Source organism: Moschus berezovskii, chromosome 5 (genome assembly GCF_049115385.1).
Source record: "Moschus berezovskii isolate FMDL1 chromosome 5, NW_MosBer_1.0, whole genome shotgun sequence".
Lineage (NCBI taxonomy): Eukaryota > Metazoa > Chordata > Mammalia > Artiodactyla > Moschidae > Moschus > Moschus berezovskii.
The window spans coordinates 44,008,317-44,021,156 of record NC_142464.1 but is presented as its reverse complement, the minus strand read 5'-3'; the positions used below and the strand labels follow the sequence as shown (position 1 = coordinate 44,021,156).

Below are 12,840 nucleotides of genomic sequence, written 5' to 3'. Positions count from 1 at the left end.
GATGTGGCTACTCCTAACCAGCGTTGTTTTAAGAAATCAACTGCATGCATACCTATGGTGAAAATTTGAGAGAGTTCAATCTGAGCAGAGTGTGACAAGGAAGGGTTTTAGAGAAGCAGAGCTACATGGGGCCAGTATAGTCCTTTGGGGATAAAGAATAGCATGATGTGAGGGAGACATGTAGAAAGGAAAGTGAGAGAGCCTCAAAGAAATCTTGGAAATTTTGCTGATTTTCCCCGCCTCTTTCTGTTCATCTCAAATGCAGCAGGCCCTTAAACTCTTTCCAGGTCTTACCACCATCCCAATGACCTAGGGTATCAGTGAAGGGCGGTACTATGAAGATCCAGCGTTGCAAAAACAAGCACATGTAAACAGGAGGGAGTAGGCTTCTGGGGTCACCTGTATGAATTGCTGTGCTCACATATGGTTGTTAAAAGTCAGTGTGTGTATTCATTAATTATCAGTAGAAACAATGCTGTGGGGTTAATTTACGTTATTTTCTCCTAGACAACACACCCTAGCCTTTGTGCCTTCTTCTGGACTCATCTATGCATTTGGTTGTGGAGCCAGAGGTCAGTTAGGAACTGGACACACTTGTAACGTCAAGTGCCCTTCTCCTGTGAAAGGTTACTGGGCCTCCCACAGTGGCCAGCTTTCAGCCAGAGCTGGTAAGAGTGATGCTTATTGGGATTTAATGGTGTTTTAAGTGCTGAAAACACTTGTTATAGAACATGTGTTTTGTTTTTTTTTTAAACCTTGAGGTCTTTTGGAGGGAATAAATACAAGATATTCTAATGTCAGTCAACAAATATTTGAGCATTTACTATCTACAGTTGAGATTCTAGAGAATAAAGCAAAAATTCTATTTTGGCCATAAGGATCTTGACTGTGGTGTATATATTTTATTTACTATTGTTGCCAATAATGAAAGTTCATATTTATTGAAGGCTTAACCAAGTTCCATTACCATGCTAAGCACTGGAAACAACCTTAAGAACTAGTAGTTATTATGCCCATGTTGGAGATGAGGAAACTGAATCTTATGGAGGTTAAGTAGCTTGCCCAAAATGATGTAGATTCTGGGAGCAGAATTTAAACCCAGGCCCGCTTCTTTCTAAAACCTGTGTTCTTTTTAATTTTTTTAAAATTTTGCACTCTATTTACAGGTATCACAATATATTGGCTATATTCCCTGTGTTGTACAAAACATCCTTGTAGGCTCTCTCACACCCCCACAACTCTGTATTGCCCAGCCCCCACTGCCTGCCACTGATAACCGATAGGTTGTTCTCTCTGAACTTTAAAGCCAGTGCTTTTAATGCTTGAACTCTTGTTACCTTTCCTTTATGATTGCTGTTTTGGTCACAATATGACATGATTTTTTTTCATGCCATTTCTATATCTCTTCTTAAAAAACAGTTAAGTAACACATGTTCATTTCACTGGAAATCAGAATAAGGCAGTCCTTCAGTAAGAGTGACTTGAAGCAATAAATCCAGAAGCTTAAATGGAGATGGAGAGCCATTGCAAAGAAGTGTGATTTCATAACTGATTTCGATTTTGAAGACTATAAAGTGGTACAGTTATGGCTTAATCAGAATTTTAACAATGACAACCATAAGTACCCTTTTGGAGTACGAGAAACTTAAGTACAGGGAGGGCCTCCCTGATAACTCAGTTGGTAAAGAATCCACCTGCAATGCAGGAGACCCTGGTTCAGAGTCATTTCCTGTTTGTAAACCTGGCATATAGCACAGGGTCTGGCATAAACTTTTCACTCAATAAATATTCATGGAATGAATATATGAGCATCTAAGAATGTAGTGGAACTTGAAATGTAAAATAAACAAGATTTTGTTTGGGGAACATGGTCAAAAGTGGAAAAATGGCTCTTATCTATCATTTATAATTTTCTTTTTCTCTAAGGCGTTGTACTCATGTTAGGGAAGCATATATTTAAGACGTACACCAATTTTTAAAAGCTCCAGTATGTAGGTTAATTTTAAAGCACAAAGTTTTCAAAGTTTAATTACAGGATAAAACTTATAATGTAAGTAGGTAAATTTCAATTTGTTATCTAAATGCTGGTTTTAGGAACCTTCATGGTAATTTCGGAGCACAGTTTCCTGAGAGAGGAAGTTTGAGCTGTGTCTTAAGGGATGGTTTGGAGTTAGCCAGGGAGAGGACAGTGAAGGGTAGGCTGTGGTGAGTATCATGGAACTGCGCAATTCCAGGAGCACCTTTCCATCATGCTGTAAGGGGCGCCATTCCCGGAGAACACAGTGTGCTCTGGGGGTGGTAGAAGGGAAAGGCATGGAGGTTTGAGGTAGTGTGGCATATTAGAATTGAGTGAGACGGTGGTGTGAGAGTGTTGCTGTGGGCACAGTGTGATGGGAGGCAAAGTGGAAGCAGGACATGGAGGTCCATCTATCTGGCGAGCTTCATCCGGAAGTGGCTGCAGACCTCCGCACTCAGATGCTATAAGTGGTGTCTTAGCTGACGTTCCAGTTTATAGTAGTGACTGTTTTAAACTTCAGTGTCATGACAGAGTTAGAATGAAAAAATAGAAACGAGGTCAGGACTAGCTGGCAGTTGGCAGGAGGAAGAGGGGGTTAGAGTGGAAGATACAGTTTTATATGTTTAGTTTTAACTGAAGTAGAAACAGGCCTGGGAAGGGAGCCAGGAGAGGAGGTTTCTTACTTCTCTGACATAATTAAATGGATAGGAAGCCACTCGGAAACATATTTTGGAATGTTAGAACAGGAGATCAAGGAAAAAGTTTAATTGTTGAAAAACATGCTCTTGAAAATTTTTTGACAGATCGCTTTAAATATCATATTGTTAAGCAGATCTTCTCTGGAGGAGACCAGACTTTTGTACTTTGCTCCAAATATGAGGTAAAATTTTCTTTTGACTGTTATCTTGGGGGTGGAATAATGGTGAACCAATATTTATTTTAATAAATAATAATTACATGACAGCAGCATTACTTTTTGTTTCTACCAATTTTATATTATTAAAATAAGCTGACTAAACTTTGAAGTAATCTCCATTTTGTTTCCTTGAAGTGCCAATAATTTTCTTGGTATTTAATCACAGAATTCTACTTTATAATTGAAAATTATTTATTTGTGTCTGGATTTGTCCCAAAAGAGATTTAAGGAGTCCTGGTGGGCTTCCGTCTATGGGGTCACGCAGAGTTGGACACGACTGAAGTGACTTAGCAGCAGCAGCAGCAGAGAATTCATACTAACTTTGGGATTATTTGACTTTCTATTGTTTCCTTCCCTGTTAAGTAGCAACAGATGCTAGGTATTTGAGAACTCACTGGGCTTGTTTGATGTGATTGAGTATATGCTGAATATAAGAGATGCCATTCAGATATCCTTTATTATTTACCGTCTGCTTTTAAAACCACACTAAAATTTCCCTCAGGTTGTCTCCTGCATCCCTGTGGTGGGCGAATGACATTCTCTTAGGGTTGGAGGTGGAAGGGAACGTGGGCTAAGTATCTGTGTTGTTCAGTTGCTAAGTTATGTCCGACTCTGCGACCAAGTGGACCTCAGCACACCCGGCTCCCCTGTCCTTCAGTATCTCCCGAAGTTTACTCAGACTCACATCTGTTGAGTCGGTGATGCTGTCCGTGACAGGGCTTTAATTCATTCCCCTCTTTCTGGATGAGAAAAGTCATTCTGAAGTGAGACCCGCAGGTTTGTTTTCTGTCCTTTACACCCTGCTGCTCTTAGGCTCCTCTCCTCTCACCCGCCCTTCCCTTCCCCTGACCCTTCTTTTATTCAGTCAGCGCTTGGGGAGGATTAGCCATATGTAGTGCATTGATCCTCATCCTTCCCTGGAGGAGCACGGAAGGGCTGGTGGTGAGGACAAAGGAATCAGAGTAGGTTGGGAAGAAAAATGAAGTTCGGTGGACACAAGGGGCCCTGTTGGTGCTGGAAACTATCCCCATTACTCTGATACTGTGCCATCTCTCAACACACAATATTCTTGCCTTCTAGTCAGTATCATTCTCTGACTTTGATAGAAAAGGTTGTGGTGGAGTCTGAGGCTGCAGGTTGGATAGCTGATACTGACGTTAGATATTATCCAGGTCAGGATGCTGCAGAAGGTTCTGTTGAGTGCAGCCATCTGGGCTGAGTTGGAGCTGTTGCTTCAGACCTATTTTAGGCCCAGCTTCAGTGCTTCACAGAGAAACCTTGAGAAAAGCTGAAACTATTCTTTGTTTCTTTAACATGCCGAGAGTTGGACTGTGAAGAAAGCTGATTGCTGAAGAATTGTTGCTTTTGAACTGTGGTGCTGGAGAAGACTCTTGAGAGTCCCTTGGACTGCAAGGAGATCCAGCCAGTCCATTCTAAAGGAGATCAATCCTGGGTGTTCATTGGAAGGACTGATGCTAAAGCTGAAACTCCAATACTTTGGCCACCTGATCCGTTGAGTTGACTCACTGGAAAAGAGTCTGATGCTGGGAAGGATTGGGGGTGGGAGGAGATGGGGACGACAGAGAATGAGATGGCTGGATGGCATCACCGACTCGATGGACATGAGTTTGAGTGAACTCCGGGAGTTGGTGATGGACAGGGAGGCCTGGCGTGCTGTGATTCATGGGGCTGCAAAGAGTTGGACACGACTAAGTGACTGAACTGAACTGAAGACAAAATATGAAAAGCCCTGAATCTCTGTAGGATAATTACTTTGTGTCCACAAGTAGTACAATCTGAAGTATTTCTTTCTCTAAGAAAGTGGTTTGATTAACTAATTTAATTTTCCTGTGAAATTCAGCATAAAATTTAGTTTCATTCCTTTTGTAAATATGGTATCTGATATATGTAGTTGAATTTTAAATTTATTGTAATTAACATTGTTGAAACCGGAAAACAAATATTGATGAGAAGGAAGTGAAAGTAGCATATTGTTGTAGAAACAGGGCAGGTTAAAGTTTAAACAACTGGAAGAGTGGTATGCATTAAAAATGTACGATAAAGAATCAACTGAAATAGAATATGACTTAGAAAGGTATTGCTCTTTCATATAAACACTGAAAAACTGCACACTTTTATTTAAGCTATTAAGCCTACAGAGATTGGTCAAAATAAGTGTTTACTCTGTTACCATGACACATGAAGAATCTCTTAATGACCCAAGAAAAAGCATCTGTGTAGTGACATACTCCATTTTTATAAGACACTCTTAAGATTTACATCAGTTCAGTTCAGTCCTCAGTCATGTCCGACACTTTGCAACCCCATGGAATGCAGCATGCCAGGCTTCCCTGTCCATCACCAACTCCCAGAGCTTACTCAAACTCATGTCTGTTGAGTCAGTGATACCATCCAGCCATCTCATCCTCTCTCGTCCCCTTCTCCTCCTGCCTTCAGTCTTTCCCAGCAAAGTGTCTTTTCCAGTGAGTTGGTTCTTTGCATCAGGTGGCCAAAGTATTGGAGTTTCAGCTTCAGCATCAGTCCTTCCAATCAATATTCAGGACTGATTTCCTTTAGGATTGACTGGTTGGATCTCCTTGCAGTCCAAGGGACTCTCAAGAGTCTTCTCCAGCACCACAGTTCAAAAGCATCAGTTCTTTGGCACTCAGCTTTCTTTATAGTCCAACTCTCACATCCATACATGACTACTGGAAAAACCATAGCTTTGACTAGATGGACCTTAGTTGGTAAAGTAATGTCTCTGCTTTTAATAAGCTGTCTAGGTTGGTCATAGCTTTTCTTCCAAGGAGCAAGCGTCTTTTAATTTCATGGCTGCAGTCACCATCTGCAGTGATTTTGGAGCCCCCCCAAAATAAAGTCTGTCACTGTTTCCCCATCTATTTGTCATGAAGTGATGGGACCAGATGCCATGATCTTAGTTTTCTGAATGTTGAGTTTTAAGCCAACTTTTTCACTCTCCTCTTTCCCTGTCATCATGAGGCTCTTTAGTTCCTCTTTGCTTTCTGCTATAAGGGTGGTGTCATCTGCATATCTGAGGTTATTGCTGATTCTCCCGGCAGTCTTGATTCCAGCTTGTGCTTCATCCAGCCTGGCATTTCACATCATGTACTCTGCATATAAGTTAAATAAGCAGAGTCACAATATGCAGCCTTGACGTACACCTTTCCTGATTTGGAGCCAGTCTGTGGTTCCATGTCCAGTTCTAATTGTTGCTTCTTGACCTGCATACTGATTTCTCAGGAGGTGGGTCAGGTGGTCTGGTATTCCCTTCTCTTTTAAGAATTTTCCACAGTTTGTTGTGATCCACACAGTCAAAGGCTTTGGAGTAGTCAATAAAGCAAAAGTAGATGTTTTTTTAAACTCATGCTTTTTCAGTGATCCAAAGGATGTTGGCAATTTGATCTCTGGTTCCTCTGTCTTTTCTAAATCCAGCTTGAACAACTGGAAGTTCATGGTTCACGTACTGTTGAACCCTGGCTTGGAGAACTTGGAACATTGCTTTGCTAGTGTGTGAGATGAGTGCAATTCTGTGGTAGTTTGAACATTTTTTGGCATTGCCTTTCTTTGGGATTGGAATGAAAACAGACCTTTTCCAGTCCTGTGGCCACTGCTGAGTTTTCCAAATTTGCTGGCATATTGAGTGCAGCACTTTCACACCATCATCTTTTAGGATTTGAAATAGCTCAACTGGAACTCCATCACCTCTACTAGCTTTTTTGTACTGATGCTTCCTAAGGCCCACTTGACTTCACATTCAGGGATGTCTTGCTCTAGGTGAGTGATCACACCATCGTGGTTATCTGGGTCATGAAGATCTTTTTTGTATAGCTCTTCTGTGTTTTCTTGCCACCTCTTTTTAATCTTTTCTGCTTCTGTTAGTCCATACCATGTCTGTCCTTTATTGTGCCTGTCTTTGCATGAAATGTTCCCTTGGTATCTCTAATTTTCTTGAAGAGATCTCTAGTCTTTCCCATTCTGTTGTCTTCCTCTATTTCTTTGTGTTGATCACTGAGGAAGGCCGCCTTATTATTCTTGGAACACTACGTTCACATGGGTATATCTTTCTCCTTTGTCTTTCATGTCTCTTCTCTTCACAGCTATTTGTAAGGCCTCATTAGACAACCATTTTGCCTTTTTACACTTCTTTTTCTTGGGGATGGTCTTGATCCCTGCCTCCCGTACAATGTCAGGAACCTCAGTCAATATTTCTTCAGGCACTCTGTCTATCAGATCTAATATCTTGAATCTATTTGTCACTTCCACTGTATAATTGTAAGGGATTTGATTTAGTTCATACCTGAATGGTCTAGTGGTTTTCTGTACTTTCTTCAATTTAAGTCTGAATTTGGCAATAAGGAGTTCATGATCTGAGCCACAGTCAGCTCCCAGTCGTGTTTTTGCTGACTGTATAGAGCTTCTCCATCTTTGGCTGCAACGAATATAATCAATCTGATTTTGTTATTGACCATCTGGTGTCGTCCATGTGTAGTCTTCTCTTGTGTTGTTGGAAGAGGGTGTTGGCTATGACCTGCATTCTCTTGGGAAAACTCTGTTAGCCTTTGCCCTGCTTCATTTTTTACTTCAAGGCCAAATTTGCCTGTTACTCCAGGTATCTCTTGACTTCCCTTGTGGCTCAGATGGTAAAACGTTTGCCTACAATGCGGGAGACCCGGGTTTGATCCCTGGGTCGGGAAGATCCTCTGGAGAAGGAAATGGCAACCCACTCCAGTACTCTTGCTTGGAAAATCCCATGGATGGAGGAGCGTGGTAGGCTACAGTCCATGGGGTCGCAAAGAGTCGGACACAACTGAGCAACTTCACTTGGTCCAGGTATCTCTTGACTTCCTACTTTTGCATTCCAGTGCCCTATAATGAAGAGAACATCTTTTTTGGATGTTAGTTCTAGAAGGTAGGTCTTTTATTTCTGGTAGGTCTTCATGGAACCGTTCAACTTCAGTTTCTTCAGCATTACTGATTGGGGCACAGTCTTAGATTAATGTGATATTGAATGGTTTGCCTTGGAAATGAACAGAGATTATTCTGTCGTTTTTGAGATTGCACCCAAGTACTGCATTTTGGACTCTTTTGTTAATTATTGTGTTAATTGTTGGGGTTGCAAAGAGTCGGACATGACTGAGCAACTAAATGGAGTGTCAATTTATCATGTTTTATATTACACACCTAGAATTTATTTATCTTATAACTTGAAGTATGTGCTTTCTGACTGCCTATGGCCAATCCCTCATCCCTCCATCCCCTGCCTCTGGTAATCACAAATCTGATCTCTTTTTCTATGAGCTTTTTTGTTTGATTTTAAAGTATATTAACTTACAAGACTATTTTAGTTCCTGGTACACAAAATAGTGATTTATATTTCTATAATTTTGAAGTGATCACCACAATGATTCTAGCTACCATCTGTCACCACACAAATTTACTACATAATTAATGACTAAGACCCAGGAGTCTTAAAAAGACACCAGTTATCTCCAGAGATTCTGATTTAACTTGTTTAGAGTGACTATGCCAAAGCCTTTGACTGTGTGGATCACAATAAACTGTGGAACATTCTGAAAGAGAAGGGAATCCCAGACCACCTGACCTGCCTCTTGAGAAACCTGTATGCAGGTCAGGAAGCAACAGTTAGAACTGGAAATGGAACAACAGACTGGTTCCAAATAGGAAAAGGAGTACGTCAAGGTTGTATATTGTCACCCTGCTTATTTAACTTATATGCAGAGTACATCATGAGGAACGCTGGGATGGAAGAAGCACAAGCTGGAATCAAGATTGCTGGGAGAAATATCAATAACCTCAGATATGCAGATGGTACCACCCTTATGGCAGAAAGTAAAGAGGAACTCAAAGGCCTTTTGATGAAAGTGAAAGAGGAGAGTGAAAAGGTTGGCTTGAAGCTCAACATTCAGAAAACGAAGATCATGGCATCTGGTCCCATCACTCCATGGGAAATAGATGGGGAAACAGTGGAAACAGTGTCAGACTTTATATTTTGGGGCTCCAAAATCACTTCGGATGCTGATTGCAGCCATGAAATTAAAAGACGCTTACTCCTTGGAAGGAAAGTTATGACCAACCTAGATAGCATATTAAAAAGCAGAGACATTACTTTGCCAACCAAGGTCTGTCTAGTCAAGGCTATGGTTTTTCCCGTGGTCATGTATGGATGTGAGAGTTGGACTGTGAAGAAAGCTGATCGCTGAAGAATTGATGCTTTTGAACTGTGCTGCTGGAGAAGACTCTTGAGAGTCCCTTGGACTGCAAGGAGATGCAACCAGTCCATTCTAGAGGAGATCAATCCTGGGTGTTCATTGGAAGGACTTATGCTAAAGCTGAAACTGCAATACTTTGGCCTCCTCATGCGACGAGTTGACTCACTGGAAAAGAGGCTGATGCTGGAAGGGATTGGGGGTAGGAGGAGACGGGGACAGCAGAGAATGAGATGGCTGGGTGGCATCACTGACTCGATGGACATGGGTTTGAGTGAACTCCGGGAGTTGGTGATGAACAGGGAGGCCTGGCATGCTGTGGTTCACGGGGTCGCAAAGAGTTGGACACGACTAAGCGACTGAACTGAACGGAACTGAACTGAGAGTGTAACTTGGCCGTCTGGATTTTTGAAAGCTCTGGTGATCGAAAGTGCAGCCAAGTTGGATACACTGACCTACACCAATTTTTTCTTTCGAGGATGTACGTAATTCAAAGCCATGGAAAATCAGTGCTTTTTCTTGGGTCTTTATGTTTGATTCTGAGATTATACTTCATCCAAGGCATATGTGGTTTATTGGACTTGGGGTGAAGAATGAGAAAATAGTAACATGTTTATATTTTAAATATGTGTTTGTGTCTGTGTTCAGCTGCTCCTTTGAATGGGGGAAGTAATTAAAATTTACATAATGACTGGTTTTAAGACCATGGTGGAGAGACAGTCTTGTTTGTGTGTTTTCAAGTGTCTATTTTGTCTTACAGTTTTTCTCTATGCAGTTCAAGATGGCTTTTGTTCTCTTAACAGACTTCTGTGGTCATTTTTGTTAAAATACTTATCAAAAACCAGATCATCATAAACTTTGGCAAACGTCTCCAGTCTGTTACATGCCCTCTTCCTTTCCCCTTATATAATGCTGTCTTAACTCATCACTCTGAGAAAATAACCACGAAAATTTGCTTTGAAAGTTGTGTTTTTATGATCATCTGGTTAATGTTTTAGTATTGCTTTTTTCCCTCTCTTCTAGTGACAAGTACAGGAGACATAAAACACTTTAAATTTTTCTCTAGTTCTAAATGATGATTAGATTTGGGGAAAATAAGTTGAAAAATAGCAATTTTAGGAAAAGTGCTTATTATATAGCACTGTGTAGCATTTGGGGATTTAAAGGCCATTATTGATATGTCTTTTATCTTTCTGATAAATTTATAGCTGTATACTTTGAGCAAGACATTAAGAGGCATTACATTTTCATAGATTATTTACAATATAGATTGTATAGACTTTTTATAATGCATATTGTTGGAGTTTGGTGAACAGTTAAGGCAAATGATTAGTAATTTAAAAACCTTGATGTTATGGTGATTCAAAGCAGAGGGAGAAAGAAATCTGAAGCAGTCTCTTTGTTTGGTTTCTCTGGGGAGGGTACTGAAGGGCCATCCTCGGCTCCACAGAACCCCATGAGATCTGCTGAGGCGCTGAGCTGCAGTTCAGCTCCCCCTTCTGCCCAATCCTGCCTCCTTCATCCTGAGGAAATGTTGTTCTAGAACTCCCCCCAAGCCCACACTTTAAACAGAAATCTCAGGTTCAGAGTCTGTTTCCCAGGTGTAAATTCTTCTGGAGGCAGGGGTGCTGGGGCCTGGCACCACATCCCCACCTGCCACTGACAGAAAGGAAGTGAGGCCAGCGCCCAGGGCAGATCCTGGAGGTCAGTGCAGCTGGGGGCAGTCCAGAGCTTACACTGAGGCAGCTGGTGGGGTGAGTGGTCTGTTCTGAAGGGAGAGAGGATCTGGGCAGTGCACCCCACTCCTGTACATAAGTGAAACACAAAGTGGGAGATATATGGGGAAAGGAAGATGAGAAAACGTCCCTGCTGTTCCGTAATTTTTTTTTTTTCTGTCATATTTAATCCTTCAGAATTCTTCTCCTGCTGTTGACTTCAGGACGATGAACCAAGCACATTACACCAGTTTAATAAATGATGAAACCATAGCAGTTTGGAGACAGAAGCTCTCAGAACACAACAATGCAAATACAATCAAGTATGTGGTTGCTTGTTTTCAGTTGTTTTCAAAGCGTATTGGAATTTCCAACTTAGTGATTTTCCCCTACTTCCATCTTGAGGTTGTGAATATAAATGGGGTTTTGCATTTGAGGGGTCATTTTTGTGACACACATCTGGTGCCCTTAGCCTGAAATAACATAGTAAGTTGTTCCCCATTTTCTTACAAGGTGTATTCCTCCACCTGCTTTGTTTGGACCTTAAAAATCTGAACTGATGAAGACCTGAGTTGGCCTTTCTACCCAGAAAGCTTAGTGTTATTGTTGTTTAACTCCAAGAGTTTACTTCATATGCTTATTCCAAAGCATTCTAATCTAAGCTTATTTTACCTAATCGGAATAATTTAGCATTTTCGTATTCAAAATGATTAGTTGAGATAGAGAAAAAAGTATAGTTAAAGGATTGAGTCCTTTCAGCAAGTGTATTTCATTCTTTAAAAAAATTGTATTTTTGCACATTGTATTGGCTTTCCTCAGTTTTTCCATTTTTCGACAGAATCTGATTCTTGGGAATGAATGAATCAGATTGTGTACTAGGTGGTAGTTGTTCCCAGATATGTGTATAAAGCATTTTACTTTATGAAATAGACTGTAGAGGGGCAAATTCCCTGAGCCCTTTGGGCACACCAGCATTTTGAGTGGGGGATCATTGGGAATGCCCTAGAGCACCTCTGTGACAGTCCTCGGAAGCCCTCTAAGTTTGGTGACTCTGCCAGGGAATTCAGTCTGGAAGGGGCAGGGAACAGGCTGGGGGGACTAGACTCGCTGGGAGGATAGGGGGGTGGGGGCACTGAGACTCCCTTGGCTGGGACTTTGACACTTTACTAGTTCTCAGTTTTCTTATTTACAAGTGATAGGATATAAGCAATGATCTTCAAAGATCCTTCCTGACCTGGATCCTATGTTTAACAGAAGTTACTGTGATCCCCTCCTCGACTGTATATTTGTTTTGTTCCTTCCCTTTCCCTTATACTAATTAAGAGGGTTCAAGCTTCCTGACATGTACTAACACTGTGGGTCCTCAGAAACCGGCAGTTCCCCCCCAGAAAATCTAGGTAATAGGAAGAAAAACTTACTTCACTCATTTGTAGTTTTCTGAGATGGGCAGCAAAACAGAAGGAAGTATTTGTTCAGTTATTAATTTGCAGAGATTCTTTCTGTGTTGGTAAATAACAGCTCAGCTTATCTTTTTTGGTTTTATTTTGGGTTTGTGTTTGAAGGTGAGGGGGGGAGTGTCTTAGACGGTTGGTGGGAGGAAAGTCCAAGGTCATTATTATTAGGCCTGAGAGTTTTCTTTTGGCAGCTTTGATACTCTTTATTTTAACATGATTTATGGATAATGTAAGTTCTTGTCCATTTTGAGACAGGACACAGTGTTTTCCAAGGCTTCACCTGGGTAAGAAGGAGCAGCTATTAAGGAAACTCTGCAATAGAGGAGTAATCTATTGCAGATGCTTTAAATAACCATTTATTTATAATTATTAAAGACTTCTTTCCCGTTTTTCTTTCTGAGCAGTGGTGTTGTTCAGATATTATCTTCTGCAGCCTGTTGGAATGGAAGTTTTCTTGAGAAAAAGTAAGTGACTTAATCTTAAAATACCC

At 41.0% G+C, this 12,840-nt stretch overlaps 1 protein-coding gene across 5 annotated transcripts in view; it reads left to right on the top strand.

The window, feature by feature from the left end:
• HERC3 (HECT and RLD domain containing E3 ubiquitin protein ligase 3) overlaps positions 1-12,840 on the top strand; it is a 163,974-nt gene that overhangs the window by 70,722 nt on the left and 80,412 nt on the right. For all 5 annotated transcript variants that reach the window (XR_008687010.1, XR_016037428.1, XM_055434103.2 and 2 more), the window contains exons 9-12: positions 508-668; positions 2,821-2,897; positions 11,095-11,219; positions 12,755-12,814. Coding sequence is in view for 3 of the 5 variants with exons in the window: in XM_055434103.2 (XP_055290078.1) it covers positions 508-668; positions 2,821-2,897; positions 11,095-11,219; positions 12,755-12,814 (423 nt within the window). In the remaining 2 variants the exon portion in view is untranslated. The remainder of the gene's footprint in view (positions 1-507; positions 669-2,820; positions 2,898-11,094; positions 11,220-12,754; positions 12,815-12,840) is intronic.